The 25,638-nt window shown below is 34.2% G+C and overlaps 9 protein-coding genes across 10 annotated transcripts; 4 read left to right on the top strand and 5 right to left on the bottom strand.

Moving 5' to 3' along the window:
- Positions 1 to 105: 105 nt before the first annotated feature.
- LOC123678119 (protein lethal(2)essential for life-like) lies at positions 106 to 1,020 on the bottom strand. The gene has a single exon (XM_045614931.1). It carries the CDS (start codon positions 835 to 837, stop codon positions 265 to 267), a length of 573 nt encoding a protein of 190 aa, XP_045470887.1. The 5' UTR covers positions 838 to 1,020; the 3' UTR covers positions 106 to 264.
- A 1,687-nt stretch (positions 1,021 to 2,707) lies between these two features.
- Positions 2,708 to 3,651, top strand: LOC123677645 (heat shock protein 23-like). Its single transcript, XM_045614297.1, has one exon. The coding sequence runs from the start codon at positions 2,853 to 2,855 to the stop codon at positions 3,405 to 3,407; it is 555 nt and encodes a 184-aa protein (XP_045470253.1). The 5' UTR covers positions 2,708 to 2,852; the 3' UTR covers positions 3,408 to 3,651.
- Positions 3,652 to 5,667: 2,016 nt separating this feature from the next.
- On the top strand, positions 5,668 to 6,519 carry LOC123678352 (protein lethal(2)essential for life-like). Its single transcript, XM_045615340.1, has one exon. The coding sequence runs from the start codon at positions 5,816 to 5,818 to the stop codon at positions 6,368 to 6,370; it is 555 nt and encodes a 184-aa protein (XP_045471296.1). The 5' UTR covers positions 5,668 to 5,815; the 3' UTR covers positions 6,371 to 6,519.
- A 1,044-nt stretch (positions 6,520 to 7,563) lies between these two features.
- Positions 7,564 to 16,994, bottom strand: LOC123679220 (actin-3-like). 2 transcript variants are annotated; one of them, XM_045616680.1, is made up of 4 exons: positions 16,874 to 16,994; positions 12,438 to 12,565; positions 10,542 to 10,920; positions 7,564 to 8,270 (listed from the first exon to the last, which is right to left on the bottom strand). In XM_045616680.1, the coding sequence occupies exons 2-4, from the start codon at positions 12,561 to 12,563 to the stop codon at positions 7,645 to 7,647; spliced, it is 1,131 nt and encodes a 376-aa protein (XP_045472636.1). In that variant the 5' UTR covers positions 12,564 to 12,565; positions 16,874 to 16,994; the 3' UTR covers positions 7,564 to 7,644. The 2 variants fall into 2 exon arrangements, with proteins under 2 accessions (XP_045472636.1, XP_045472635.1); XM_045616679.1 differs by lacking the exon at positions 16,874 to 16,994 and adding an exon at positions 13,406 to 13,834.
- LOC123679222 (protein lethal(2)essential for life-like) lies at positions 11,468 to 12,162 on the bottom strand. Its single transcript, XM_045616682.1, has one exon. It carries the CDS (start codon positions 12,023 to 12,025, stop codon positions 11,483 to 11,485), a length of 543 nt encoding a protein of 180 aa, XP_045472638.1. The 5' UTR covers positions 12,026 to 12,162; the 3' UTR covers positions 11,468 to 11,482.
- On the top strand, positions 16,900 to 18,326 carry LOC123679221 (growth hormone-regulated TBC protein 1-A). The gene is made up of 4 exons (XM_045616681.1): positions 16,900 to 17,069; positions 17,125 to 17,543; positions 17,601 to 18,067; positions 18,159 to 18,326. Exons 1-4 carry the CDS (start codon positions 17,050 to 17,052, stop codon positions 18,243 to 18,245), a joined length of 993 nt encoding a protein of 330 aa, XP_045472637.1. The 5' UTR covers positions 16,900 to 17,049; the 3' UTR covers positions 18,246 to 18,326.
- On the bottom strand, positions 18,241 to 18,972 carry LOC123679223 (mitochondrial import inner membrane translocase subunit TIM14). The gene is made up of 3 exons (XM_045616683.1): positions 18,783 to 18,972; positions 18,520 to 18,730; positions 18,241 to 18,468 (listed from the first exon to the last, which is right to left on the bottom strand). The coding sequence occupies exons 1-3, from the start codon at positions 18,783 to 18,785 to the stop codon at positions 18,323 to 18,325; spliced, it is 360 nt and encodes a 119-aa protein (XP_045472639.1). The 5' UTR covers positions 18,786 to 18,972; the 3' UTR covers positions 18,241 to 18,322.
- Positions 18,973 to 19,104: 132 nt separating this feature from the next.
- On the top strand, positions 19,105 to 21,200 carry LOC123679224. The gene is made up of 2 exons (XM_045616684.1): positions 19,105 to 19,384; positions 19,744 to 21,200. Exons 1-2 carry the CDS (start codon positions 19,294 to 19,296, stop codon positions 20,004 to 20,006), a joined length of 354 nt encoding a protein of 117 aa, XP_045472640.1. The 5' UTR covers positions 19,105 to 19,293; the 3' UTR covers positions 20,007 to 21,200.
- LOC123679219 (protein O-mannosyl-transferase TMTC4) lies at positions 21,145 to 25,527 on the bottom strand. The gene is made up of 10 exons (XM_045616678.1): positions 25,335 to 25,527; positions 25,032 to 25,258; positions 24,602 to 24,968; positions 24,339 to 24,551; positions 24,078 to 24,280; positions 23,848 to 24,025; positions 23,475 to 23,791; positions 23,275 to 23,416; positions 22,886 to 23,183; positions 21,145 to 21,355 (listed from the first exon to the last, which is right to left on the bottom strand). Exons 1-10 carry the CDS (start codon positions 25,335 to 25,337, stop codon positions 21,234 to 21,236), a joined length of 2,070 nt encoding a protein of 689 aa, XP_045472634.1. The 5' UTR covers positions 25,338 to 25,527; the 3' UTR covers positions 21,145 to 21,233.
- Positions 25,528 to 25,638: the final 111 nt, after the last annotated feature.

Raw genomic sequence — 25,638 nt, 5'->3', positions numbered from 1 at the left:
ATCAAAAAATTAGTTTAGTCTCCATATTGATGAAGAACTAATTATATATCTGGTCTTACATATGTTTTTATCAGTTTAAGGGCATGTTCAATAATACTTCAACTGTGAACTAGAAACTCATTTATTTATTAATAAAAAAAGGAATGCAATAAAAAACAGTCTTACAGAGATAAGTAAACTAGTACAACTCAGAACAATACTTAAACAACTTAACGTACAAAATACAAAAAAATATTCATAGGAAATATTTTAGACATATTAAATTTACTTCTCTGCATTTTCAGGCTTCTTCTCTTCGACCTTTTTCTGTTCAACCTTAGCAGGATGGCCGGTCTTGATTATCGGGATGGTTTTATGATCAATACTCTTATCCACGTTGATTCTTGGGGCCGTGATGGTAAGAACACCATCAGAAGACAATTTCGACTCGATCTTCTCGTAATCGCATTCTTTAGGAATTACGTATTTCCTAACAAACTGCCTGGAAATATAACCATGATCATCCTGTTTCTCTTCATGTTTTCCCTCGATGGTAATGACGTTGTTTCCAGTGGCTTTAACGGTGATTTCCTCCGGTTTGAACTGTTGAACATCCAAATTGGCTTGGAACCTCTCCTTATCCATGGAGATGGTGGATCCAACGTCTCTTTGAGACACTGATGTTCTCCAGGGACGGATGTAACCCATGGTTGGATGGGACCTCAGACATGTTGCGAGAATGCTGGGATCGGTGATGGGGCTCAGAAGATCGTCGGAGTCCAAAGACAGGCCAAAATGTTGGTCCAGAAGACGGGAGGGCCTAGTGTAGGCATCCAAAATGTACGGTAGAAGAGACATATTTCACAAATTTACTTTTCACTCTTGAATACTTTGACCAGCAAAGGTATAGCTTTTAAACTGTAGTTAGTAGACGTTTGTTGCTATGAGAGAACTTTCCTCAATACTGAACTTGTTGAGGTAGTTCGGCGTTTAAATATAGCCATAGAATTTTCCAGCACTCTACGCTTGCGCGTTCTAGAATAATCGCGAATTTACGATGCGACCGCCAATTAAATTCGAGCATTGATAGCAGTGGTTCATCGGATATTATTCCTCAGTGACGCTAGAGGAGTAAAAAAAAATACAGAACTTCAATGTCTGTTTCTTCTAAAGGTACAATGAAATGGTTACTATAACCACCAAAATAACTAATTTTCAACTTCCAAAAAGACGGACAGACTTTGGAAAATACTTATGATAGCGAAAGTATTATATCCTCACTTTGGTAGATACTTTAATTATATGAAACTCCAATAATTCCATTGAAAAATAGACATGGTTTTCATTTTACCCCAAAACGAATATAATCTATTCTTTTCCGGGAAAATTCTAGATACTATTTGAACTATAGGAATAGTCCACTGCTCTTTCTTTTGCATAATAATAATAATAACTCATAGATAAAAATCGCCATGATGATAGCCAACCTTCTTAAAGGAGACGGCACATAAAGAAGAAAAAGAATAATAACTCAAAATCAATGGGGTCGACACAAAAATAAATTAGGTTTTCTTTACTGTTCATAGTAAACTCATCTCTTCATTTAGGTAAATGTATAACTTAATTTAAGATATATATCTTAAAGGTTCATTCATCATTTTATTTGTGCCAATTACTACTAAAAAATTATGGAGGTCTTGGTTACATGAAGTTTAGAGTTTAGACCATAACTTATGGTATTTCTCAACATTTTCATGAGTTATTTTTTCATAATACATTAACTCCGCATCAACTTTCATAAAAATGATGTCAACAATTTTTTTGTCGGTATGGATAATATCCTATGAACTATTCGGACGTCGGGCGATTTCGAGAAATTTCCCGAATACAATCATACCCTCTAGAAGTTTCGCGATCTTTCCCGTGGAAACCAAGCCCTTTACACTGTTGTCGGTTGCTCAAGAACTGTGTATCAAAAGAATTATTTGATCATTTTCCGATAACAATAGAAAATATTTTTGTTTTGAAGTTGTATTTATTTTGATATATAGGTGTTAAAGGTTCGCAGAAAAGTACCATTAAATTTCAAAATAGAATGATGAGTTATCAAAACAACAACATTTTGAAAATGCTTGGCAGAAGATATTTTTGGCAATGTAGTTTGTTTTGATTTCAAATGCTCTGAATATTGCAGTCAAAAATTTTCCATTTTTATTATCTCATGGAATATTTCGATGGATTGAAAAACTGTCAATATTTTGTTGAAAATGTATCTACTTCCAATTTTACTCTTTGAATGGGTGATCAATTTAAGAGGAAAAATTGATATTATTCAGTTAGGTACTCGAAAATTAGAACACCCATTTTTTTGTAATTTCGTTTGAGCTCATTATTCAAGTTGGTTTATTTTCTAAAACAAAAATCCAAGATCAAATTAAAATAAGTGGCGTAAAATAAATGGGTCCCTTTGCATGGCCTCCAAGGTGTCCAGATCTCAATACAATTGTTTATTATTTTCGAAGATACCTCAAGGGAAAGTTTATGAATGTTTTATAGGATTTTGTGTTCAGTACCTACTGAACAAATATGACATAAGAAATGTCAAAAATCAATACAAATTGTTGCCATTATAACCATTTTACATCATATAATTCCTATTAGAATTAGATGCTGCTAACTTTTTTCGATCTATAATCCACAAAATATCTCCTTGGCTCAGAACTACAGCCCAAGTAGTTATCTGCGGTTAGAACAGAGGAAATCGCCACAGAACCGGCAACCCCGCCATCATCCCATCTTCGATCTGTTTACGTTCGAACATCTCTCGAATTCTCACTGTTTTTCAACATCCAATTATTCCAATCATTTGAAAAATGCCGAAAAGCGCCGAGAAAAGCAGACCCTGCCACATCCCAGATTCCCAATTCGGCATTTGCTATGATCCTGAACAGCTCCTGAGAAACATCCATCTTAACGAGCTCGAAAGTCCTACAGAGCTCATAGAGCTTCCTCACGGTTACATCAGGCCTTGGAAAGACCCAACCCAACATGATGCCGGCTCTACAGTTTTTATGGACAAACACAAGTATAAGGCCATGCTGGATGTTTTCCAGTTCAAGCCTGAAGAACTTAAGGTCACCATCGAAGGAGTACATATGGTGGCCGTCGAGGGGAATCAGGTGAAAAAGGAGGAGCATGGTGGACTGGTAGATCGCTATTTCAAGAGGAAATATCTGGTACCACCATTTTACGATTGCCAGAAAGTGAAGTGCAAAATGTCAGCTGATAGGATTATCGTCATCACCATTCCAAGACTAGATCCCAAACTAACAGAGGAAAAAATCGAAGTTCCTCTCGTTCAAACTGAACAAAACATTAGAGATGAAGTTAAGGAGTTGCTGGAGAAAATTAAGGAAGACAATTATTGAAGTCATAGAATTTATTGATGTCATAGAATGTTAATTAACTTTGAATGTTTATTTCATGTTGCTCTGTGATGTGAAACTGTTTTGTTTGGTTGTTAGAGGTTTATTTGGGACTGAATTGATATATTTAAGTGTTAATTTCACTTCAATTGTTCAATTTGGAAGTAGTATTAACGAATGTTGTTCTTCGAAATAAATCGAGATGAAAAAATTATATAAACCTACCACAAACTGTATTTTATTGTGAATTTAGTTAAAAACAATCCTTAGTAGTGTGCAGTTGAAAGAAAAAAATGGTATTGAAAAAAAGAAAATCAAATAAGTAGCTATTTTAAAGCAAAAACCTTTCAAGTTTGATATTTAAAGAAGTCAGATAGAGCCGACAACAAGGTAAAAGAAGTAAGTTACATTATGTGACGTGATCCTGAACGTAACTGCATTTTTTATTGCTAAAGTCTGTCGGCATAGCAACAGAGGGTACGTTATTGCAGATTCGAAATACGTAGGTCATTCAACTCCTGAATATTGAGTAGTAAAATTTCGATGTAAAATATATTTCATTCACTAAAACATCTGACGTGTGTATATTTTTTTTGTGGTACCAATAGTGAGAGAATAATTTTTTAATCCCATATAAATCGAATGAATCAAATCCAATACAGGATACCTGCCTATCTTAACAAATGTTATTGGTCGCAATATTGATAATAATATAAACCAATTTTGAATTTAGTGAAAAACCCATTGAAAAATCAATTAAATCATGAAAGAGAAATTTCGTATGAATCAAATTAATGTTTTCCGATATCAATTTCCTTTTATTTCATTTACTTGATAATAATATCGAAAAAGCGATTATTTTTTCAAGAACCCATCTATTTTTAGCAAGGGGAAAATACGATATCTGTTGCTAATTCATTTGTTGCAACTTGACCTTGAATTTGGATCGATAAAATTATATTGCGCTGGTCGTGTATGTTTTGACTCTTCCTCTCTTCTGTCTGTCTGGACTTTTCGACGACATAGTTCCGCGGATATTGTCACCTTCGGAATGCATGGCTAAAAATTGAATATAATCCTCCAACTTTTGAGTTTTTATCAATTATTTTATTTTCCGATGATGTTAATCAAGCATATAATGCATTTTACGACTGAGGATAATGCCTTCATTGTTTCCCATAATTATACACTTAATTTTATCACATAAAATCGAATTCTTGCAGGTACTTCCGTTATTTGTTTTTTATTTTATCACTTCATCTCTTAAATTTCATAAATATTTAGACTGCAGCATATACAAGGTTGTGTATCTTCGGTTGCCTACACACTCTATATTATATTCTATGCTTCTTTATGAATCTATGAATGAATTTGTTAGGTTAGAAAAGAGGTTATTAGCGAATTTGAACCGCTATACGCTCTATTAGTGATGACGTCACACACCGCCATTTAAGTTCTCCTGTCAGTGTTCGGAATCCAAACAAACAAATTATCATTCATATTAGTACGTTGTCAATGAAGAAATTGGCTTATTTTGATAAATAAGATTATTTAAGGAACGATTTTACTATATTAATTGATAGACAGAAGGCACGAGATTAATTCCAGTAAGTTCGAACTTGAAGTTCAAGTAATAAACACGGCTTTATACAAAATTGGGGAATGATACAGCATTCAAACTTACTGGTATTAACCTCGTTCCTTCTGTCTATCAATTAATACTGAAATCGTTCCTCAAATACTCTTATATATGAAAATAAGCCAATTTCTTCAACGACAACGTACTAATTTGAATGACAATTTGTTTGTTTGGATTCCGAACACTGACAGTAGAACCAAAAATGGCGGTGTGTGACGTCACACTAATAGAGCGTATTGTGTTGTGAACGGTCCCAATTCCATGTTGTAGTTACTTATGCAGATTTTGAATAAGTAATAAAAGTGGAATTATAATGCTTGAAAAAGCCCTAACTTACCATCCTATAATACAAATGTTAAAAGTTCCTAAGCCATTAAAGAAAGGATAGTTAAAGACTTAATTCAGAAGAATCAATTTAATGACTATTAAATTTTTCTTAATTTTACTTTTTTGATGGGTTATTTACGTTAATACTATTTCGTATTGAGTAGAATCCAAAAATCCAAAAAAAAATTGTTTTCCATGGCATCATATGCAGAGTGAGTTAACATCCGATGAACTCACGATCAATAGTGTACGTGTATTATTAGTAGCCTGCGTTCTAGAACGTCGGGAACTTTCTGGATCGTAAAGCGCCCCCTCTCTCGTCGATTTCCCGAAAATTCCATTCGGATATATAAACAGGAGGAGAACACAGACGAGTCAGATAAGTTTGATACAACTTTGCTTAATACTGAGTAAATCGAGTGACAAGCGACTATACACAGTGAAAATGTCTCTTTTACCGTTCCTGCTAGACAGTTACGTTCGTCCTACCCGCCTTTTGGACCAACAGTTTGGCTTGTGTCTTGATCCCGAAGACCTTTTTGCACCGGTGGTTGATCCCCGACAAATGCTGGGTCAATTCAGGGGTCCTGTGGGATACATTCGTCCTTGGAAATCCGCATTATCTCAAAGAGACGTCGGATCAACTCTGGCTATCGACAAGGACAGTTTCAAAGCCAACTTGGACGTGCAACAGTTCAGACCAGAAGAGATAACTGTCAAATCCAGTGGAAACAACACCATCACCATAGAAGGCAAGCATGAAGAAAAACAGGACGAGCATGGATTCATCTCCAGGCAATTTGTAAGAAAATACGTCCTTCCTAAAGACTGCGATATCGAAAAGGTGGAATCGAGATTGTCTTCGGATGGCGTGCTTACCATAATCGCACCAAGAAACAAACCTGAGGAATTGGAAAACAAGACCATTCCCATAACTCAAACAGGACAACCGGCCAAGATTGAACAGAAGAAAGAAGATGAAGAAAAAGAGGAGAAGTGAATTCAATTGTTTTAATTCAATTTGTATTCCTTTATTTTACAATTATTGTATTATGTTAAATAAGAGACTAATGTTAAATTTGAGACTGATATATACTCCGCTGAAGATTTGTTTTGTTATTGCTAATCAAATAAATGATGCTTAGTTAACTTTGTGATTTTTTTTTACCCAATTCTACTGTATGTTGTAAAGGGGATTTTTTTAGAGCTATAGAACTTTAGATTGCAATAAAACAACGATGGATTATTCGATTGACATGAATTTTATTTATTCGCAAGATAATCTTGTGGCATTATATTTTAAATATGATTTCTGGCATATGACCGCCACGGCTGGCTCGGATGTAGTCCAATCTGGACGTCCAATTTTCGATTACTTTTTTCAACATTTGTGGCCGTATATCGGCAATAACACGGCGAATGTTGTCTTCCAAATGGTCAAGGGTTTGTGGCTTATCCGCATAGACCAATGACTTTACTTAGCCCCACAGAAAGTAGTCTAGCGGTGTTAAATCACAAGATCTTGGAGGCCAATTCACAGGTCCAAAACGTGAAATTAGGCGGTCACCAAACGTGTCTTTCAATAAATCGATTGTGGCACGAGCTGTGTGACATGTTGCGCCGTCTTGTTGAAACCACAACTCCTAGACTTCATGGTTGTTCAATTCAGGAATGAAAAAGTTAGTAATCATGGCTCTATACCGATCACCATTGACTGTAACGTTCTGGCCATCATCGTTTTTGAAGAAGTACGGACCAATGATTCCACCAGCCCATAAAGGGCACCAAACAGTCAGTTTTTCTGGATGTAATTGTGTTTCGACATACACTTGAGGATTAGCTTCACTCCAAATGCGGCAGTTTTGTTTGTTGACGTAGCCATTCAACCAGAAGTGCGCTTCATCGCTAAACAAAATAAAATGAACGAAGTGCGCGATACGTATTCTGCATAGAACCATTATTTTCGAAATAAAATTGCACTATTTGCAAGCGTTGTTAAGGCGTGAGTCTGTACATGATGAATTGCCAGACCAAACTGAGAATAAATCACTTGACAGCTGTTAAATCGGTCGCCATCTTGAACAGTAATGCCAACTTAAAGTTATATACCTCGAAAAAAAACATCCTTTAGTATTTATTTGAAATTTCGATCAACCAATTCTAAACCACATCAAACAAATAAAACTCGTCTAAAAAAATAGAAAACAATATATTTAAATCCTAGACAATCAATATCAAGACAATAAATAACAGAGACGATAATCCAAAAAAGAATCAAAAGCATTTTCTATGCACAATTACAGGGCCGGACTCCTCATATTCCTGCTTCGATATCCACATCTGCTGGAAGGTGGTCAAGCTAGCCAAAATGCTACCACCAATCCATACCGAGTACTTCCTCTCTGGAGGAGCTATAATCTTGATTTTCATGGAGGCCGGTGCCAAAGCTGCTATCTCCTTCTGGATACGGTCGGCTATGCCTGGAAACATGGTGCTACCGCCTGACAAAACGATGTTGGCGTACAAGTCCTTCCTGATGTCCATGTCCCCCTTCATGATGGAGTTGTAGGTGGTCTCGTGGATACCTGGGGTTTCCATGCCTAAGAAGGAGGGCTGGAACATCGCCTCAGGGCACCTGAACCTTTCGCTTCCCAAGGTTATAATCTGGCCGTCCGGGAGTTCGTAGGCCTTGTCGAAGAAGCTGCCGTTGGCTGACTTCTCCAGGTCTTTGTCGAAGTCGAGGGCTACGAAACAGATCTTTTCCTTCAGGTCCCTGATTATCTCTCTCTCAGCAGTGGTGGTGAAGCTGTAGCCTCTTTCGGTGAGGATTTTCATCAGGTAGTCGGTGAGGTCTCTGCCTGCTAGGTCCATTCTGAGGATGGCGTGGGGTACGGCGTAACCTAGAATAAAATTGAGTACTTAGAATGTTAGGTAGGAATCCTGGGAACAAGAAGGAAACATGCTCATAAAATACAGTTTATACAGGCTGAGTCTTAAAAGTGTAGATTTTATTCAACTTTATACTCCTCTCATAATTAAAACTTTTTTCATTCAACATTTTTCAGGATTTACCTCAGGTAAAAGGTTAAGTATTTAATGGTTTCACAATGGGCTAAATGCACTCCTGTCTTTTCGATGTCAAGACCATCGAGATAACATAGAATCCAATAATTGTGAACATAGAAGTTCTATGAATTATATTATTTATTTGGATGAACGTTGCCAGATCCGCGAATAATGAGTAGATTTTGCATATTAATATAAAAGTACTGGTAAGTGAATTTGCTCAAACGACTGTGTTCACATTATATCCAGCAAGCCAGCATCTATCTCTATACTCTCATTTGCCTCAAAGTAAAATAATGATGAATACATTAATTGTCATTGAACAGTAAGTGAAATTATTCTAAAATGAAGTTTCTAATAAATGAATCAAATAATGACAATCAATTCATATCACATATAATGTAGTGTTTCATTCTCTTTGTGAGCAGAGGCTAAACTCAGAATTTTGTCATATAAAGTAAACATGCATATGAAACGAGGTTTTATTGTTTTATATAAAATCTATACAAATCTAACATTTTGTGATCAAGTTCCAATTTAGAATAATAAATCCTGTAGAAGTAGTAGAAAAATCTTATATTGCATGTCCCTCGTAAGAAAGTAAATTATCTATGACTTTGTTATGAAAAAAACGTGGCAACATTGTTTTAGCTGGGCTCAAAGCATTCTTGGTCAGGGGTGGATCCATAATTATGTTGTAATTTGTCGAATTTTTCACCGATTTCATATCATTAAACATTGAATATCTGAAGAATTGTGCTTTTTGAGAAAAACGATGAAGCCTAATTTTATTTTCAAAAGTAATTCAGTATTCCAATGGTTACTTTGGATTTTTTCTAATTGCTTTATTTATGCTACTTTTGTACATTTTCATAGATCGCCAAGGCTATAACTTGGAAATCGTTAGAAGAGAAAAAATTATAATTGAAGACTCTTAGTTATAAAAAACTTATTCACACTAAAATTTAATTCATTCTGAATGATTATGTAAAAGCTACAAATGAAAAACAATTTTTTATAGAACTTAAACAAAGAACTTAAATAAAGGGTGTTTTTTAGAGCTATAGAACTTTAAATTGCAATAAAACAACGATGGATTATTCGATTGACATGAATTTTATTTATCCGTAAGATAATCTTGTGGCATTACATTTTAAATATGATTTCTGGCATATGACCGCCACGGCTGGCTCGGATGTAGTCCAATCTGGACGTCCAATTTTCGATGACTTTTTCCAACATTTATGGCCGTAGATCGGCAATAACACGGCGAATGTTGTCTTCCAAATGGTCAAGGGTTTGTGGCTTATCCGCATAGATCGATGACTTCAAATAGCCCCACAGAAAGTAGTCTAGCGGTGTTAAATCACAAGATCTTGGAGGCCAATTCACAGGTCCAAAACGTGGAATTAGGCCGTCACCAAACGTGTGTTCCAATAAATCGATTGTGGCACGAGCTGTGTGACATGTTGCGCCGTCTTGTTGGAACCACAGCTCCTGAACATCATGGTTGTTCAATTCAGGAATGAAAAAGTTAGTAATCATGGCTCTATACCGATCACCATTGACTGTAACGTTCTGGCCATCATCGTTTTTGAAGAAGTACGGACCAATGATTCCACCAGCCCATAAAGCGCACCAAACAGTCAGTTTTTCTGGATGTAATGGTGTTTCGACATACACTTGAGGATTAGCTTCACTCAAAATGAAAGTTTTGTTTGTTGACGTAGCCATTCAACCAGAAGTGCGCTTCATCGCTAAACAAAATAAAATGGACGTAATGCGCGATACGTATTCCGCACAGAACCATTAGTTTCGAAATAAAATTGCACTATTTGCAAGCGTTGTTCAGGCGTGAGTCTATTCATGATGAATTGCCAAACCAAACTGAGAATAAATCACTTGACAGCTGTTAAATCGGTCGCCATCTTGAACAGTAATGCCAACTTAAAGTTATATACCTCGAAAAAAAACACCCTATATTTAATTTATGAGAGGAGTTTGACTGACCTGAGGAGGTGTGGAGGTGTACAAGGCAGACACAACCGATACGATCAACATAAAATTTTCAAATTGTTATTTTATATCTACTTGCAAAATCTTACCTTCGTAGATGGGCACAGTGTGTGAAACACCATCCCCAGAGTCCATCACTATACCGGTTGTCCTGCCACTGGCGTAAAGCGACAGCACAGCCTGTATAGCGACGTACATCGCAGGACAACCAAAAGTTTCGAACATTATCTGCGTCATTTTTTCCCTATTGATCTTAGGATTCAGAGGAGCCTCCGTGAGTAGAATAGGGTGTTCCTCAGGGGACACCCTAAGTTCGTTGTAAAAGGTGTGGTGCCAGATTTTTTCCATTTCGTCCCAATTGTTTACGATGCCGTGTTCTATTGGGTATTTTACTGTCAGAACTCCTCGTTTAGTTTGAGCCTCGTCTCCGACGTATGAGTCTTTTTGGCCCATGCCTACCATGACGCCCTAGAAAATAATTCATTTTTACTACAAAAATCAGTTTGAAATCGATCAATCTGTTATTATTTTCGTGACTTATTTACTACATTAAAAATCTCACTTAGAAGTTGTATGTTTTATGTATTGCGAACAGTTTTCTATGAATAAGCTGTACCTTTCGTCGCGTTCCGGTAGATGGCGTCAGTAGTAAAAAGAGCGCGTTTTCAAATAAGCCTACAACCTAGGTCCCAATTATTATATTGTTGTATTTTCTTCAGTCTAGAATGAGAGCCTAATTTCTTTCATTACGTCAACATCTAAATTATTTCTTTGATATTACTTATATCGTCATTACTTCTCTCTCAAGAAATAATTAAATTTATAAATGCGTATAAAGACAATAAAAACCACTAAATTATTAAAGCATAATTCATTTTATTAGCAAATTACAAACAGAACTCTATTAAGTTAATAACATATCAGTCTCAAAATTAATATTAGTCTCTTGTTTATCATAATACAATTTTTAAACATAATACAATATTTAATTGCAAAATAAGGAATGAAAATATAATTTAATCAATAAAATTCACTTCTTCTCTTCTTTCTTCTGTTCAATCTTGGCCGGTTGTCCTGTTTGAGTTATGGGAATGGTCTTGTTTTCTGATTCCTCAGGTTTGTTTCTTGGTGCCATTATGGTAAGCACGCCATCCGAAGACAATCTAGATTCCACCTTTTCGATATCGCAGTCTTTAGGCAGAACGTATTTTCTTACAAATTGCCTGGAGATGAATCCATGCTCGTCCTGTTTTTCCTCATGCTTTCCTTCTATGGTGATGGTGTTGTTTCCACTGGATTTGACAGTTATTTCTTCTGGTCTGAACTGTTGCACGTCCAAGTTGGCTTTGAAACTGTCCTTGTCGATAGCCAGAGTTGATCCGACGTCTCTTTGAGATAATGAAGAATTCCAAGGACGTATGTATCCCACAGGACTCCTAAATTGACCCAGCATTTGTCGGGGATCAACCACCGGGGCAAAAAGATCTTCGGGATCAAGACACAAGCCAAACTGCTGGTCCAAAAGGCGGGTAGGACGAACGTAACTGTCTAGCAGGAACGGTATCAGAGACATTTTCACCCTGTATAGTCGCTTGTCACTCGATTTACTCAGTATTAAGCAAAGTTGTATCAAACTTATCTGACTCGTCTGAGTTCTCCTCCTGTTTATATATCCGAATGGAATTTTCGGGAAATCGACGAGAGAGGGGGCGCTTTACGATCCAGAAAGTTCTCGACGTTCTAGAACGTAGGCTACTAATAATACACGTACCCGATCGATTGTATGTTCATCGGATATTATCACTGCAATTTATAACGAAGGTGGAAAAGATGTACACTTCAAATCCAGATTTTATGTACTTACTGAGAAATATTTCAACAGCTTGTTCAGAAAATTCAAATCGGTATTTTGAAAATTATTTCCTGAAAAATACCGAAAAATGGCGGAAATACGTATGTGATTTTTTTTTAGTTGGTTTACTAACCTGATATCTAGGGCGTCCAACGACACTAGGAAAGACAGCTCTAGGTGCATCATCTCCTGCAAATCCTGCTTTACACATACCGGAGCCATTGTCAACAACCAAGGCTGCAATGTCGTCGTCGCACATTTCTAAAAAAAAAATTACAAATTTTGAATAGATTCTAAAATTAATTTTTTTTCATTCTCCTGGATTTCATCAGAATAATTCAACTTTGAAAAAAAACCATGTCACTTATGAGTCGAAACAGCAAGGCTCCCTGATAGCATGCAAAAAGTTTTGGTTTAATGTCTTTTTTCTCAGAAAAAATTACTCCAAAAAAACTTGATATATAACAACCAAAGAACGATTATTTATGTTTTGATAGAATTCAGACTGCACATATTCTGTTTGGAAAGTAGTTGAAAAATGTCATTTAAATAGCCCCCTTTAAAAAATTTGTTTTCTTAATCTTTTATTTCATCTTAATAAATATAGATTTCGTTTGCCGTTTTCACAGAATATGGAGAATTCAAAAATCAACAAAAAAACCGTCCATATTGATCCTCCTTTAGCTCGAGGAAAAATCCGTCTATTTTCAAAGCAAAAATTCAAGGAAAAAAATTAAATTCTCGGAAACTTAACACCACATAATCAAAAAATTGAAATAATATTTCGTTACGATGATATTGAATATAAAAATTTTTACCTAGCACTGTTGTTTCGGAGTTATGAATTGTTGAAAAAATATGTTGAATATAATTATAATTACATGTAGGTATACCTTTCAAGATCAGTGGCACATTGGTTAGCGTTCGAATTTTGGCCAAGAGTCAACCGTGTTCCAGAAAAATGTATGTTTTAAAATTTGTTGTTTTTTGTAATTTCAGATTAAAAGCATATAATAAAATTTGCAATGTTGTTGACAGGTAAATGTTCCTCATTTTTAGAGTATTTCACAGAAACTTAACTATCGCACCCCCAAATCTTACCTGTATCGGAAGTTTTCAAATAAAAAACGAATAATTCCACAGCACCAATCACAAGATATCAAAAATCTAAATCTCAGTCGAGATCACACTCTATCAATTGCCGTCAGAAAAACAACTACACTGAAATACAAGCCGAGATGTGCTTTTTACTAAATTAGATGCACCCATTCACTGATTTCAAGACCGTTACAAGAACGTTTAATTATTATCTATAAGATTTTTCACCTCTTCTCTTGCTCCGCGCGTCTTTCATCGATTAAAATCAACGGAATAATTAAATCTTTTATATTTGATCCCATTCTCCCCCCTTATTGCGAAATCCCCGGCAAATCCATTCGGTTGATTTCCATTTTTTGAAAAAAAAATAGTAAGAGCACCTTTTTCGTGTCACTGTGTAGCATGCGAACCTATTGATCCGTTGCTTGGAAAAGCTTTCTTCTCGATCGGAAAAACGCTCGGTTTCACTCTACAGGGTGATATATTACGGCTACGCAGTTAAAATCCATGATTTTTTATGGTCAGAATACGCTCTATTAGTGATGACGTCACACACCGCCATTTTAGTTCTCCTGTCAGTGTTCGGAATCCAAACAAACAAATTGTCATTCGAATTAGTACAATGTCGTTGAAGAAATTGGCTCATTTTGATAAATAAGATTATTTAAGAAACGATTTTACTATTAATTGATAGACATAAGGCACGAGATTAATGCCAGTAAGTTCGAACTTGAAGTTCAATTAATAAACACGGCTTTTTACAAAATCTGGGGAATGATACAGGATTCAAACTTACTGGTATTAACCTCGTTCCTTCTGTCTATCAATTAATACTGAAATCGTTCCTCAAATACTCTTATTTATGAAAATAAGCCAATTCCTTCAACGACACCGTACTAATTTGAATGACAATTTATTTGTTTGGATTCCGTACACTGACAGGAGAACCAAAAATGGCGGTGTGTGACATCATCACTAATAGAGCGTATTGGAAGATATTGATGTGGACGTCGTTTATTTTCAACAATACGGCGCTACGTGTCTCACAAACAATCGAAATTTTGCAAGAAGAGTTTCCTGGCCGTGTTATTTCTCGAAGAGGTGGTCACAATTGGCCACCCAGATCTTGTGATTTAGCACCTTTAGACTTTTTCTTTGGAGCCCCTTGAAAGATAAGGCTATGCCATAGAGTAATAAATAATAACTAACAAACATAGATAGAGGGAGTATACGCAATTTTACATGTCCCCAACATGGTTATATTACGTTGTCGGATTGTGATATATTTTCAAATCCACAATTTCACTATATCGTTATGAATGTGTATTATATTGAATGAAATATATTTATTTGAGTGATTCCCGATTATAAATATGCAAATTTGAATATTTGGAATCCGATATTTTTCCTAAATGTCAAATTTGTAATAAGCAGAATATTTATTATTTTCTGTATCCACCTGCTGAAATCTAAGGTTTGGCAACTTTTGCTCTCCTAGTGTCATCGGATGTTTCACGTCGTTTGGCGCGCTTGAAGTTTGTTTTCTGAATTTCTCATATATTTAGGTATTTATTTCAATATATTTTGAGTTGATATGAATCGTTGATTCACTTTGGGAGACATAAGAAGTGCGTACTTTGTGGAGAAACTCGCGAATTGACTGAAATATCGTATCAATGATATGTTTTCATTTCCGCGCGCTTCATGTCAAATTTGATAGTTCATGTTGGGGACAAAATTTGCTTGCTGAAAATGACATTTGCTCCCTCTATCTATGTTTTTTACTCTGAGGTCTATGCCAATGCTCCCCAATCCACTCAAGACCTTAAAAAATATCGAATAAATTTCGGATCATCATCACTTATCATCTAATGAAACAATGACCTCATAGAAACCTCATATTTCATACACAGCTCTGAGTGCTATCCAAAGTGCTTGAATGAATGGGCGCTCAAAATATTTTGCAGCTAATTGACTGCCCTTTTGATTTTTTCATTTAATTTTATTTTTGAAATTATCTAATCGAGATCTCAATTTTGGATGATCAATGAGTTATATAGAAATCGATATTGTGTAAATTTCGAGAAGAGTCTTCATTGTTTCAAGAAAAATTCGAATTGGATTAAATTCAATTTTCCCTTCAAAGATCACAATGAGAGAATTAATCAAAAGCCTCCTAGATTTCATAAGAAATCAATTAACTTTCTTCTGTATTAGAACCGCCTCCAACAGATTATAATATGAGATTTTCAGCAAACGCCGAAAGATAAAATTCATAGATGCAAATTCAAACAACACAGAAATAGTTTCGGAAATTTGAAAGTCGATGGTCAAGATACGCGTTTTCGGTTAATTAAAAGATGGAGGAATGTAGGAAAAAATCAGGAAAGCGTACTAATAACGTTTTATCTATACCATCGAACAGGAAAACTAATTCGGATGTAGACACCAGAAAATTGAGTCGAAGTGTATTGACGAATTACTTGGAATAAGTTAGATACTGAGTTTCATGCTTTGTGAACGGTTTAATCGGTTCATAGAAATACATATTTACACTTTTGGAAGGTACAACAGCTGTTGAAAAAGTTTGCGATGAAATTGTAATGAGAGAAGATTGATTTGTCATTAATTTAGAACAAAAAAGACAAATAAAATTCTTTGCTTCAATGTTTACGTAAAGTGCAGTGCCATTCTATGTTCATTCCTATAATCCATTTTTCGTCTTTGGAAATAATTATTCATTATTATTTCTGATTCTTTTTTCATACTGTCCAATGCTAAAGTTTCCAGCAGAGTTCTAGATTTGTATAAATTTTAAAGAACACGCAGTTCTTATTAGAATCAATATTTTGCGAAAGCCTTACTCATTTTTGAAAATTTCTATTACAAATTACGGTTTGAGAAGATTTCATATACTGTATTCAAAAATTCGTTATATTTTATGTCACTCGTCCATCAGTTGCGTGTTTTTTGATCAGCCCTCCAAAAGTTACATAAAGTATAAATGCCTCTTCATGGAAAATCATAAAAATGCCGCAAATTACATAGATATGTGAGTAGCAATTAGGAATACAGTTACTAGTTCACACTCGGTTGAATAATAATAACCGCCAGCCAATGCATTTCATCCTAGTGAGTTCAGATACAACTGGAGCATATTAAGTCCAGTACATGTAGCTGTAAAAAAAACTAGCGATCTACATGCAAAGCCAATATGCGAAATTAATACATTTTTTCGATGTCATCATAGTTATGAAAACAGTATCTTTTCAAAAGTCCCGCTTCAGTTGACAGCACTTCTAGCAGTTCTATATGGTAAGTATATATTTAACCCTTGCAATTTTTTATAAACAGATAAAGGATAAAAAGTACAAATAGATCGACAATATAAAAAATTTCTAGTGTATGAGATAAAGATAACCAGAAATCATAGAAATTTATTTTTACATTCTATGGTTCATAAATATATACCTTTTTTGTGTTCCTTTATTATTCAGGTAGGCAGAAAAAGGTTACAGGTTACAGGTTGAACTATGGGTTAACTAACCAATTGAAGATTCATACCAATGACTCATATTTACTCGACGATAAAGAATGATTGCGAAAAGACATGAATATACGTAATAAAGATCTGCAAATAATTTAACATGGCCCAACCCATGTACAGGTATTTATGTTGTTTCCAAAATATTTCTTTATCTCATTGGTTGAATTCCTTTCAGTAAAGTGGACGAATATGGTTTCGAGAGAACCGAAAATTTTAACTATCAATTCCATTCGGAATTTATGGAGAAATATATGCGTATTTTGGTCAGGAGAGGAATGAGATGGGCTACACTTAAGGGAAAAAACAAATATGCAAAGGGTGGCAAATTGAAGAGGTTCATAAGAAAAGGTGTTCCAATTGATTTAAGGGCTGAGGTGTGGATGCACGTCTCTGGAGCACAAGCTCGTAAAGAATCAAATCCCATATCATATACTGATCTCAAGAAAAAAATTAATAATCCAGCTCTCATAGAAATGATCAAGATTGATCTGCCTAGGACTTTCCCAGATAATATAAACTTTTTAAGTCAAGAATATCTAATTAAACAAATGTTCGACGTTTTAGCAACTTTTGCACACCAAAATAGTGATGTTGGTAAGAAATACTCAATACTCATAATAATGATTTTATTAAGGATCAAATTTTTTTAAGGTTATTGTCAAGGTCTGAACTATATTACAGGATTACTTCTACTCGCAACAAAAAATGAGGAAGTATCCTTTTGGCTTTTAAAGGAGCTTGTTGAAAACATACTCCCCAAATATTCAGTCACTAATATGTCTGGTTTACTCGTAGATTTAGATGTTTTAGATGAATTGGTCAAGAAATTTGATCCAGAAATTCATGCACATGTACATAAAATCGGAATGCCTTGGGCTATGGTTACTACCAAATGGTTTATTTGTCTTTTTGTTGAAGTTCTACCTACAGAAACTGTTCTGAGAATATGGGATTGTATTTTTTATGAAGGTTCTAAAATAATCTTCAGAGTAGGATTAACATTAATCAAATTACATAGAGATGAAATTTTACGTACCAAAGAATTAAGCGAACTCATTGAATGTTTTAAAGAGATAAGGAATCATAAAGAAGTAATGGATTGCCACCAATTTATGATGGTAATACTGCATTGAATTTATATGAAACACAAGATATAATTCAATAGATTCAATTGATCCATTCAGTTTTTTAATTTGATTATTATTCTAGAATATTTTCAAGATGCCTGGAAAGATAACAGACAATGAATTGCAGAGACTTAGATTGAAATACAGTAAAACACAAAACCAAAGATGATATCAAAGTAATTTTTCAACTAGAGCTATATACATTACATTATACATTGTTTTTACAGTAAATAAATTGCTATTGCATTATCGACTATGTTTTTCTAAGAAATCCTTTGCTTCATTGATCTTTGATGCAAGATAAGGAGATCCACCTCTATCCGGGTGATTAGCAGCCATCACTTTTTTGAACGCTTCTTTAACTTTAATCTTGTTAGAAGAAGGTGTGACACCTTGAAAATAAAACTTTAGCTTTGTGATATTTATACCTTCTGTATACCTACCAAGAATCAGAGCTGCTTCCCTTCTATTCATTTTTTGATCGAAGCCGCCTTTGTAATATTTAGAGCTAGCCATTGACTCTGCATCGAATTTTGGTAGATTTTCTAAAGTTTGTTTAAAAGTACTTGCGACTCCTGGGAGTCTTCGCATTGCATATCTTGCACCATATCCTACAGCAGCCAATCCAAGCCCAGCCAGAATAACACTACTAGACTGCAAATAAACAATTTATAATTGTTCTAATCATAAATATATCATATTTTACCATTTTTTTCTTGTTTTTGTAACCTACAAGTAACTCTGACAAAATAATAATTCAATCAAAATATAGGCTATGAATTATAATGAATAATCTATGCTTTTGACTATAAAAGGTCTATGTTCTCTCAATGAATTTATATAATTGGATTCTCAAATAACGATCAAATCGACTTCATCCTATTTCATTCAACAATACAATATATTTTTTGTCGTTGCCTATCTGCACATACCTCAGAGTAATAAGTAAAAAAAGTATATTTTCTCGCCCTGTTACTTTTACTTCTATGATAATTTCTAACCTATCAAAATGAAAACTTTAATTGTCAAATTAAACGGTCTACTTTTGATTGTGTCGTTCTTCACTGCTTTTTAGAAGTGAACATAAATTTTACTTCATAGGGAGGAAGTTGTCACAATGAAAATATTTGTCTTTTGAAATGTATGTAATTAGGTATTCCAATTAATTTTTACAGATAATTTGTTTTTTTTAAGTTGGGTATCGTTTTAACTCAAATATGCCTAAACTTCTACGTAAAGAAATGACTTGTATGCACGCAATTAAGAGAACTATTAAAAAAAGAAAAAAGTGTAATCTCAAAGCCACAGGTAGGAGTTTAATGTCTATTGGAAAAATGCAGCTTTATGAAAAGTCTAATACATATAGAAAGCTTTTTACTTTATGGCTTACAATATTTCAATTCACCTGTCACATATTTCAATGTTGGACTAATTAATTAGTGAAAAATTACTTAATATCTCCAACAAATTTAACAATATTATTCTGGGTCACAGCTTTCTATAATTTTGTATAAAATTGAAATATCACTAACAATATTGAAGTTTATTATATAAGGTTAGCCACAAGAGTAAGGTCATATAATGTAATGGGTTTTCTTTGAATTGTTTCTTGTTTTCGTGGTTTCATCTTTGGACAATTAATTTGATCTGAGTATATTTTCTTTCAGTGAAAAAGATGATGGTAATGATGAACCCTGCTCAAGAACAGCCATCCACTTCATCAAATCCGAATCCCAATACTCACAATTTGGATGATTTTCTCTTGAGTGGTCGTACAGGTCGAAGGAATGCCTTGCCTGACATTCTCAGTGATCATTCTCTAGTAAAAAGCTCTGAATTGCCCACACAATTAGAAGGCCTAACAACAAAAGACAATGAGTTTGATCCAAACAATCCAAGTACAAGTAAACAAGCTGACAATGAACGATAATTTTTTTATGGTTATGACAATATACTTTAACCCAAACATATATATTTAGGAATTTTGTTGTCCAGCTGTCTAATGGAAAACGTAAAAGATGGTCAATGTCTAGATGTGATAGGGTCATAAACACCAAGTAACATTCTCATCGAAAAATGAATTTAGCCGATTTTTTTATCACTTACCCGTTCCAATTTTTTGTTTATCTTTATTGCTGAAACAGTGCGATATCCTGAGAATATCGATGTTTTTATTAATAATTTCATGTTTCGTTGGGGATGACGTATTTTGAATGATGTGATAGAAATAGTTATTATCTTTTTTTGTTCCTCTTTCTTATTAGAACATATTAAATGTGATTAACCATATCCAGTGTTTTGTGATATAATTAGATTCTACTCAAATGCCGAATCTCAGTGAGCTGCTTATTTATTTAATTTATATTTATTAATTTCTTTATTAACTTATTTACAGCAATTTTTGAGTGAATTGAGGTTTATTCAGGTGTTTTTCAAGTAATGTAAGCCTATTCGATGGAGAAAATATTTTTTCTACATGGCTCATATTTTTCATTGTTTAATTTGTTTTATATTTATTATTAGGTAGAGACAATTTACTATACATGTTATACCTGTGTGAAATCTATTTCCATATAAAATTTAAAAAGTAAACGAAATCTCTCGTGTTATTTATGATGAAATAGATATTTTCTTGATATAGTTATTCTTGAAAATTATTCTGTTTGATTTCGTTATTTGTACGAATAAATCTTTTCATCAGTTAGTAATGTGAAAATTGATAAAACACAATTTTTTTTTATGTGATATCTGTTTAGATTTATGCCTAATAAATTTAATTTAGTTATTGTCACGATATTTCTGTGTTCATATTATGTAATATTAGAATTATTCACTCACGTTGTGAGTAAAATGGAGAAGGAATTAGCTATCTGAATGCTTTATTATAGTTAAGTTTATTATTGATCTCTAGTTCCTTTGTCTCTTTAAAAAAAAATTTGGCCTAAAAAAATGAAACGATATGATTATTGCTGATTCTGTCCTGAAAAAGTCAACAAATACTCTTTTCATCTGTTGCAACCTAATGTGTTACTGCACCTAGTCAATTTTGTAAAAAACAAAAACTAAAATTGTCAATGAATATTTTATTTTGTCGAGTACCACAATAAATACAAAGGATATTGCACATTTTTATTTTGTTCGCCCAAAATTTTTCCTTTCATCTCCTGTTCAGCTTTCTCAAGTTCAGTTGTGTGGTTTTCATGTTCGGATCTATTTTTAGGGCTCTTTGATACATACTTCTCGCCTTGTCCAATTTACCCCAACGGTGATATAAAACGCCTGGAATTATTAACTAAATTCATAAAAATTATGGCAAGAAATTTTAAATGAGAAGCACTTAAAGCTAAAAACAACATTTATAACTTAAGAACGGCTGAAGCTATTTTTATGACCTTTAATAAAATTAAAAGATGAGGGATTCATTGAGGAGCGAGCATATGTATTGGAAATTCTGATAATACCAAAATCCTGAGAAGATATCTATAAGGATGACCCAGATCCTGTAATTTCATCTGACAGTAGACATCAGGATGGGTAATTTTTGAAGGTTATGGGTCTTTGAAAATCGCTGTCAAGTGAGTGAATTTAACCTATATTCAGATATAAAGGGTGTTTTTTTTAGAGCTATAGACTTCAAATTGCAATAAAACAACGATGGATTATTCGATTGATATCAATTTTATTTATCCGCAAGATAATCTTGTGGCATTACATAGTAAATATGATTTCTGGCATATGACCGCCACGGCTGGCTCGGATGTAGTCCAATCTGGACGTCCAATTTTCGATGACTTTTTCCAACATTTGTGGCCGTATATCGGCAATAACACGGCGAATGTTGTCTTCCAAATGGTCAAGGGTTTGTGGCTTATCCGCATAGACCAATGACTTTACATAGCCCCACAGAAAGTAGTCTAGCGGTGTTAAATCACAAGATCTTGGAGGCCAATTCACAGGTCCAAAACGTGAAATTAGGCGGTCACCAAACGTGTCTTTCAATAAATCAATTGTGGCACGAGCTGTGTGACATGTTGCGCCGTCTTGTTGGAACCACAGCTCCTGGACATCATGGTTGTTCAATTCAGGAATGAAAAAGTTAGTTTTCATGGCTCTATACCGATCACCATTGACTGTAACGTTCTGGCCATCATCGTTTTTGAAGAAGTACGGACCAATGATTCCACCAGCCCATAAAGCGCACCAAACAGTCAGTTTTTCTGGATGTAACGGTGTTTCGACATACACTTGAGGATTAGCTTCACTCCAAATGCGGCAGTTTTGTTTGTTGACGTAGCCATTCAACCAGAAGTGCGCTTCATCGCTAAACTAAATAAAATGGACGTAGTGCGCGATACGTATTCCGCAGAGAACCATTATTTTCGAAGTGAAATTGCACTATTTGCAAGCATTGTTCAGGCGTGAGTCTATTCATGATGAATTGCCAAACCAAACTGAGAATAAATCACTTGACAGCTGTTAAATCGGTTGCCATCTTGAACAGTAATGCCAACTTAAAGTTATATACCTCGAAAAAAAAAAACACCCTATATTTAGAGGGCCACTACAAGGATATCGAAAACCTTTAGAAAGACAGGGTGGCTTGAATTACAAAAAAATTGCATTATTTAGGAATGTGTTGGTGTGAACAGATTCTGGAGTTTTGACATTCAAAGTTCGAATTTGTCATAATTTAATATTCTGAATAACTGAAAATAAGCGTTATGTGAATTCATTCAAACGTTATCACCCTGACAAAGACAAAATTCTTTCGAGTGCAAAAGTATTGAATAAATTAAATCAAATGCATACCTAAATTTGAAACATATAGTGCATTGTTTGAGTTCAAATTGATAGCCTCCAAAAAATGTGCTTCGGCTCTGTCAAACTCTTGTACTTTTCCCAAGGTATTGGCAATACTGAAATGTAGAGCTGGTGATAGAGGATTATAACTCAGAGCTGTTTTTGCCAAATCTAGAGCTTCCTGATAGCGCTTCATGCTATCCAATAAGACTAGAGTGTTACTCCACGCTGCGACATGGGTGGGGCGGTAAAAAACTGCCATTTCCCAAGCCTTCAATGCCTCTTCATTACGTTTTTGGTCCAGATACTACGACATCAATGAAATATGTGTTTTACTTGTTATTTTATGTTTGATTGTGAATTCCTGGCAGTTTTTATATACATTTCAGTATACTTACTAAATTCCCAAGATTGTAGTAGCAATCGGGGTATCTGCTTCTATATTTTATGGCAGTTTTATAGCAATATTCCGCTTCTTTACTGTTATTCAAATTCGTTAAAACTATACCCAAGTTCATCCAAGCTGCAGCAAAATTTGGCCTAACAAACATCGTATAAGTATATTTCTCATATTGGAAACTAAAAATTAATCAACTACCTAACATCCAGAGATTTCCTGAGCAAATTTTCAGCTTCTACATATTTCTTTTCTTCTCTGAGGAGATTGGCTAGATTATTCATTGCTTGTTCATAGTTGGGATTCAATTCCAATGCCTTTCTGTACTCGACGAAAGCTAATTCTTTGAGATCTTGATCGGCTGCCACCTTGGCTATATTGTAGTGAACTTTTGCGTTCAAAGGACACACTTCCAGTGCAGACGAGAATAACGTTTCTTCTTTCAACCATTCGAAATTTCTCATTATTGTACGACACGCAAATATGATACATAAAATATAAAAATTTGTTTTGCGGATCTGAAAGACATAAATAAGGAATCACTTCCGTATTCACATTATTTCAGTGAGCATACCTTTTTTTTGTTCAATTTTTTACCCAATTTGTAAAAACCAATTACCACAAGGAAACAGAACCCTGCACTGGGAAGTAACAGAGTACGTTCAGCAATAACAAAACCAACGACGAAAAATAAATTTGATGCAGGTATAAATGGTAAAACCATCAAACAAATACCCATAACAGAACCATCTCTAAAAGAAATTAGACTTTAGTAAAAACTCTTGCTGAATATTTAATACTTACATTAAACCTGTTATGTAAATCTTTTTGAGACTTTTGTATACTGCTGCTATCGATAAAATCCAAAATAAACAAACAACAACAATTCTAATATCACAAAAATTTTCAATAAGGGGTATACAACCCATTGACCAATCAAAACATAACCAATTTGGCCAAATTAGGATGAGCAAATTCAGAATATAAATATAACTGTAAGTAAAAACCTGAAAATATAATAGCAACTTGAAGAATTCGATCGAATGAGGAATGTCATTAATTCACCTTCACAAAAAATGTTTCAGAAAAAGCAGCTGGATTATCAATACTTGTAAATATTGGGCCTTCAAAATTCATAATTTTCAGTCTGTAGTACAAAATAAGTGATCCAGAGAATACCAAAATGAGATTCCTTGAAATGAAATATAAATTTAACATGTTTTCCCAAGATCTTTTTTTCTTCTTTTGTTGAAAAATATCATATGCCATACACATGACCTAAAATGAGACAATATTATATCAAATTTTCGAAGATCAACCAACCTTACCAAAGCCATTATTGCATTTTCCTTACAAAGTACAGCTGCTATAGTAGTGAATATCGCCATAAACAATAACAACACCGAATTTTTCTGTAAACATCCATGATATAGCAAGAGAGTTACCAAAAAAAGAATAGACCCCAGAATATCAGCCCTTCCAACGATAGCAGCTACTGATTCTGTATGCACAGGATGTACTGTGAATAGGAGACTAGACATGAAAGCAATTTCATTTATGTATTCATGTTTCCTTTTCTTCAGAAACAATTCAAAAACTGGTATAGTCAAAAGACACAAGAGTCCATATAAAATTACATTTGTTGCATGAAATTGGAATGAATCCAATATATTGTTAGAATAAATCACATTCAATCTAAAAAAAATATATAGAAGTTATAGCATAGTACAATTTTCATTCTCCAGAGGCAATACACACCTATAAGATAATATTGTTAGGGGACGATAAGACTTATGACTACTGTTGAGCGATATATCCGTACCCCAAAAGTCATTTTTAAATATTTCTCCAATTGAGGTAGATGGTAAGACATCCCTGTTTTTCACTATTGCTTCGGTATCATCAAAAAGAAATGAGCCCCATAAAGTATTGCAATAGCATATAAAAGCTGATACTGAAATAGTTATGTATTTCCAGGATTTCTCCTGAAGAATAAATATATAAGTGAAAACATTAAATTGAACTTTTCTAGGATTAAGAAACAACCGTTTTATATCGTACCATTTTAATTTATTTAACCCATTATAGATATCTCTTTAAAAATATGCTCAAATAATTGAACACATTTTTGAATTAGAAAATTGTATATCAACTTCAAATCCTTGCATTTTCAACATTTTTTGTTTACTTGTCTTATTTCCCAAAAATTAAATCATTCCTGCTCCTGCACAGGGCGTTGTGTCATTTGCATAGACCATAGAACCAAAGTCTATAAATTCAATGTTCTATGTCTACGGTATTAGGCTTTAAGTCATCTATCCGCATTTTACTGAACTAAAAATTTCCGCGACTAAACACGTATAGA

Source organism: Harmonia axyridis, chromosome 4 (genome assembly GCF_914767665.1).
Source record: "Harmonia axyridis chromosome 4, icHarAxyr1.1, whole genome shotgun sequence".
In the NCBI taxonomy this organism is placed as follows: domain Eukaryota; kingdom Metazoa; phylum Arthropoda; class Insecta; order Coleoptera; family Coccinellidae; genus Harmonia; species Harmonia axyridis.
The sequence above is the reverse complement of the archived record's forward strand: the minus strand, read 5'-3'. Positions and strand labels throughout refer to the sequence as shown.

What these genes read in the sequence shown, in the direction of transcription:
- LOC123679220 (XM_045616680.1), bottom strand. Translation starts at nt 12,563, where the DNA reads ATGTGCGACGACGACATTGCAGCCTTGGTTGTTGACAATGGCTCCGGT. An exon ending in TTGGACGCCCTAGATATCAG is followed by an intron (nt 10,921 to 12,437) that starts GTTAGTAAACCA and finishes ATTATTTTCTAG; the next exon opens with GGCGTCATGGTAGGCATGGG. An exon ending in CACTGTGCCCATCTACGAAG is followed by an intron (nt 8,271 to 10,541) that starts GTAAGATTTTGC and finishes ATTTTATTCTAG; the next exon opens with GTTACGCCGTACCCCACGCC.
- LOC123679222 (XM_045616682.1), bottom strand. Translation starts at nt 12,025, where the DNA reads ATGTCTCTGATACCGTTCCTGCTAGACAGTTACGTTCGTCCTACCCGC.
- LOC123679224 (XM_045616684.1), top strand. Translation starts at nt 19,294, where the DNA reads ATGCCTAAACTTCTACGTAAAGAAATGACTTGTATGCACGCAATTAAG. An exon ending in GTGTAATCTCAAAGCCACAG is followed by an intron (nt 19,385 to 19,743) that starts GTAGGAGTTTAA and finishes ATTTTCTTTCAG; the next exon opens with TGAAAAAGATGATGGTAATG.
- LOC123677645 (XM_045614297.1), top strand. Translation starts at nt 2,853, where the DNA reads ATGCCGAAAAGCGCCGAGAAAAGCAGACCCTGCCACATCCCAGATTCC.
- LOC123679223 (XM_045616683.1), bottom strand. An exon ending in GGAAGCAGCTCTGATTCTTG is followed by an intron (nt 18,469 to 18,519) that starts GTAGGTATACAG and finishes TTTATTTTCAAG; the next exon opens with GTGTCACACCTTCTTCTAAC.
- LOC123679219 (XM_045616678.1), bottom strand. An exon ending in AAAAATTGAACAAAAAAAAG is followed by an intron (nt 23,792 to 23,847) that starts GTATGCTCACTG and finishes TATGTCTTTCAG; the next exon opens with ATCCGCAAAACAAATTTTTA. An exon ending in AGGAAATCTCTGGATGTTAG is followed by an intron (nt 23,417 to 23,474) that starts GTAGTTGATTAA and finishes GATGTTTGTTAG; the next exon opens with GCCAAATTTTGCTGCAGCTT.
- LOC123679221 (XM_045616681.1), top strand. Translation starts at nt 17,050, where the DNA reads ATGGCCCAACCCATGTACAG. An exon ending in ATGGCCCAACCCATGTACAG is followed by an intron (nt 17,070 to 17,124) that starts GTATTTATGTTG and finishes AATTCCTTTCAG; the next exon opens with TAAAGTGGACGAATATGGTT. An exon ending in ACACCAAAATAGTGATGTTG is followed by an intron (nt 17,544 to 17,600) that starts GTAAGAAATACT and finishes AATTTTTTTAAG; the next exon opens with GTTATTGTCAAGGTCTGAAC.
- LOC123678352 (XM_045615340.1), top strand. Translation starts at nt 5,816, where the DNA reads ATGTCTCTTTTACCGTTCCTGCTAGACAGTTACGTTCGTCCTACCCGC.
- LOC123678119 (XM_045614931.1), bottom strand. Translation starts at nt 837, where the DNA reads ATGTCTCTTCTACCGTACATTTTGGATGCCTACACTAGGCCCTCCCGT.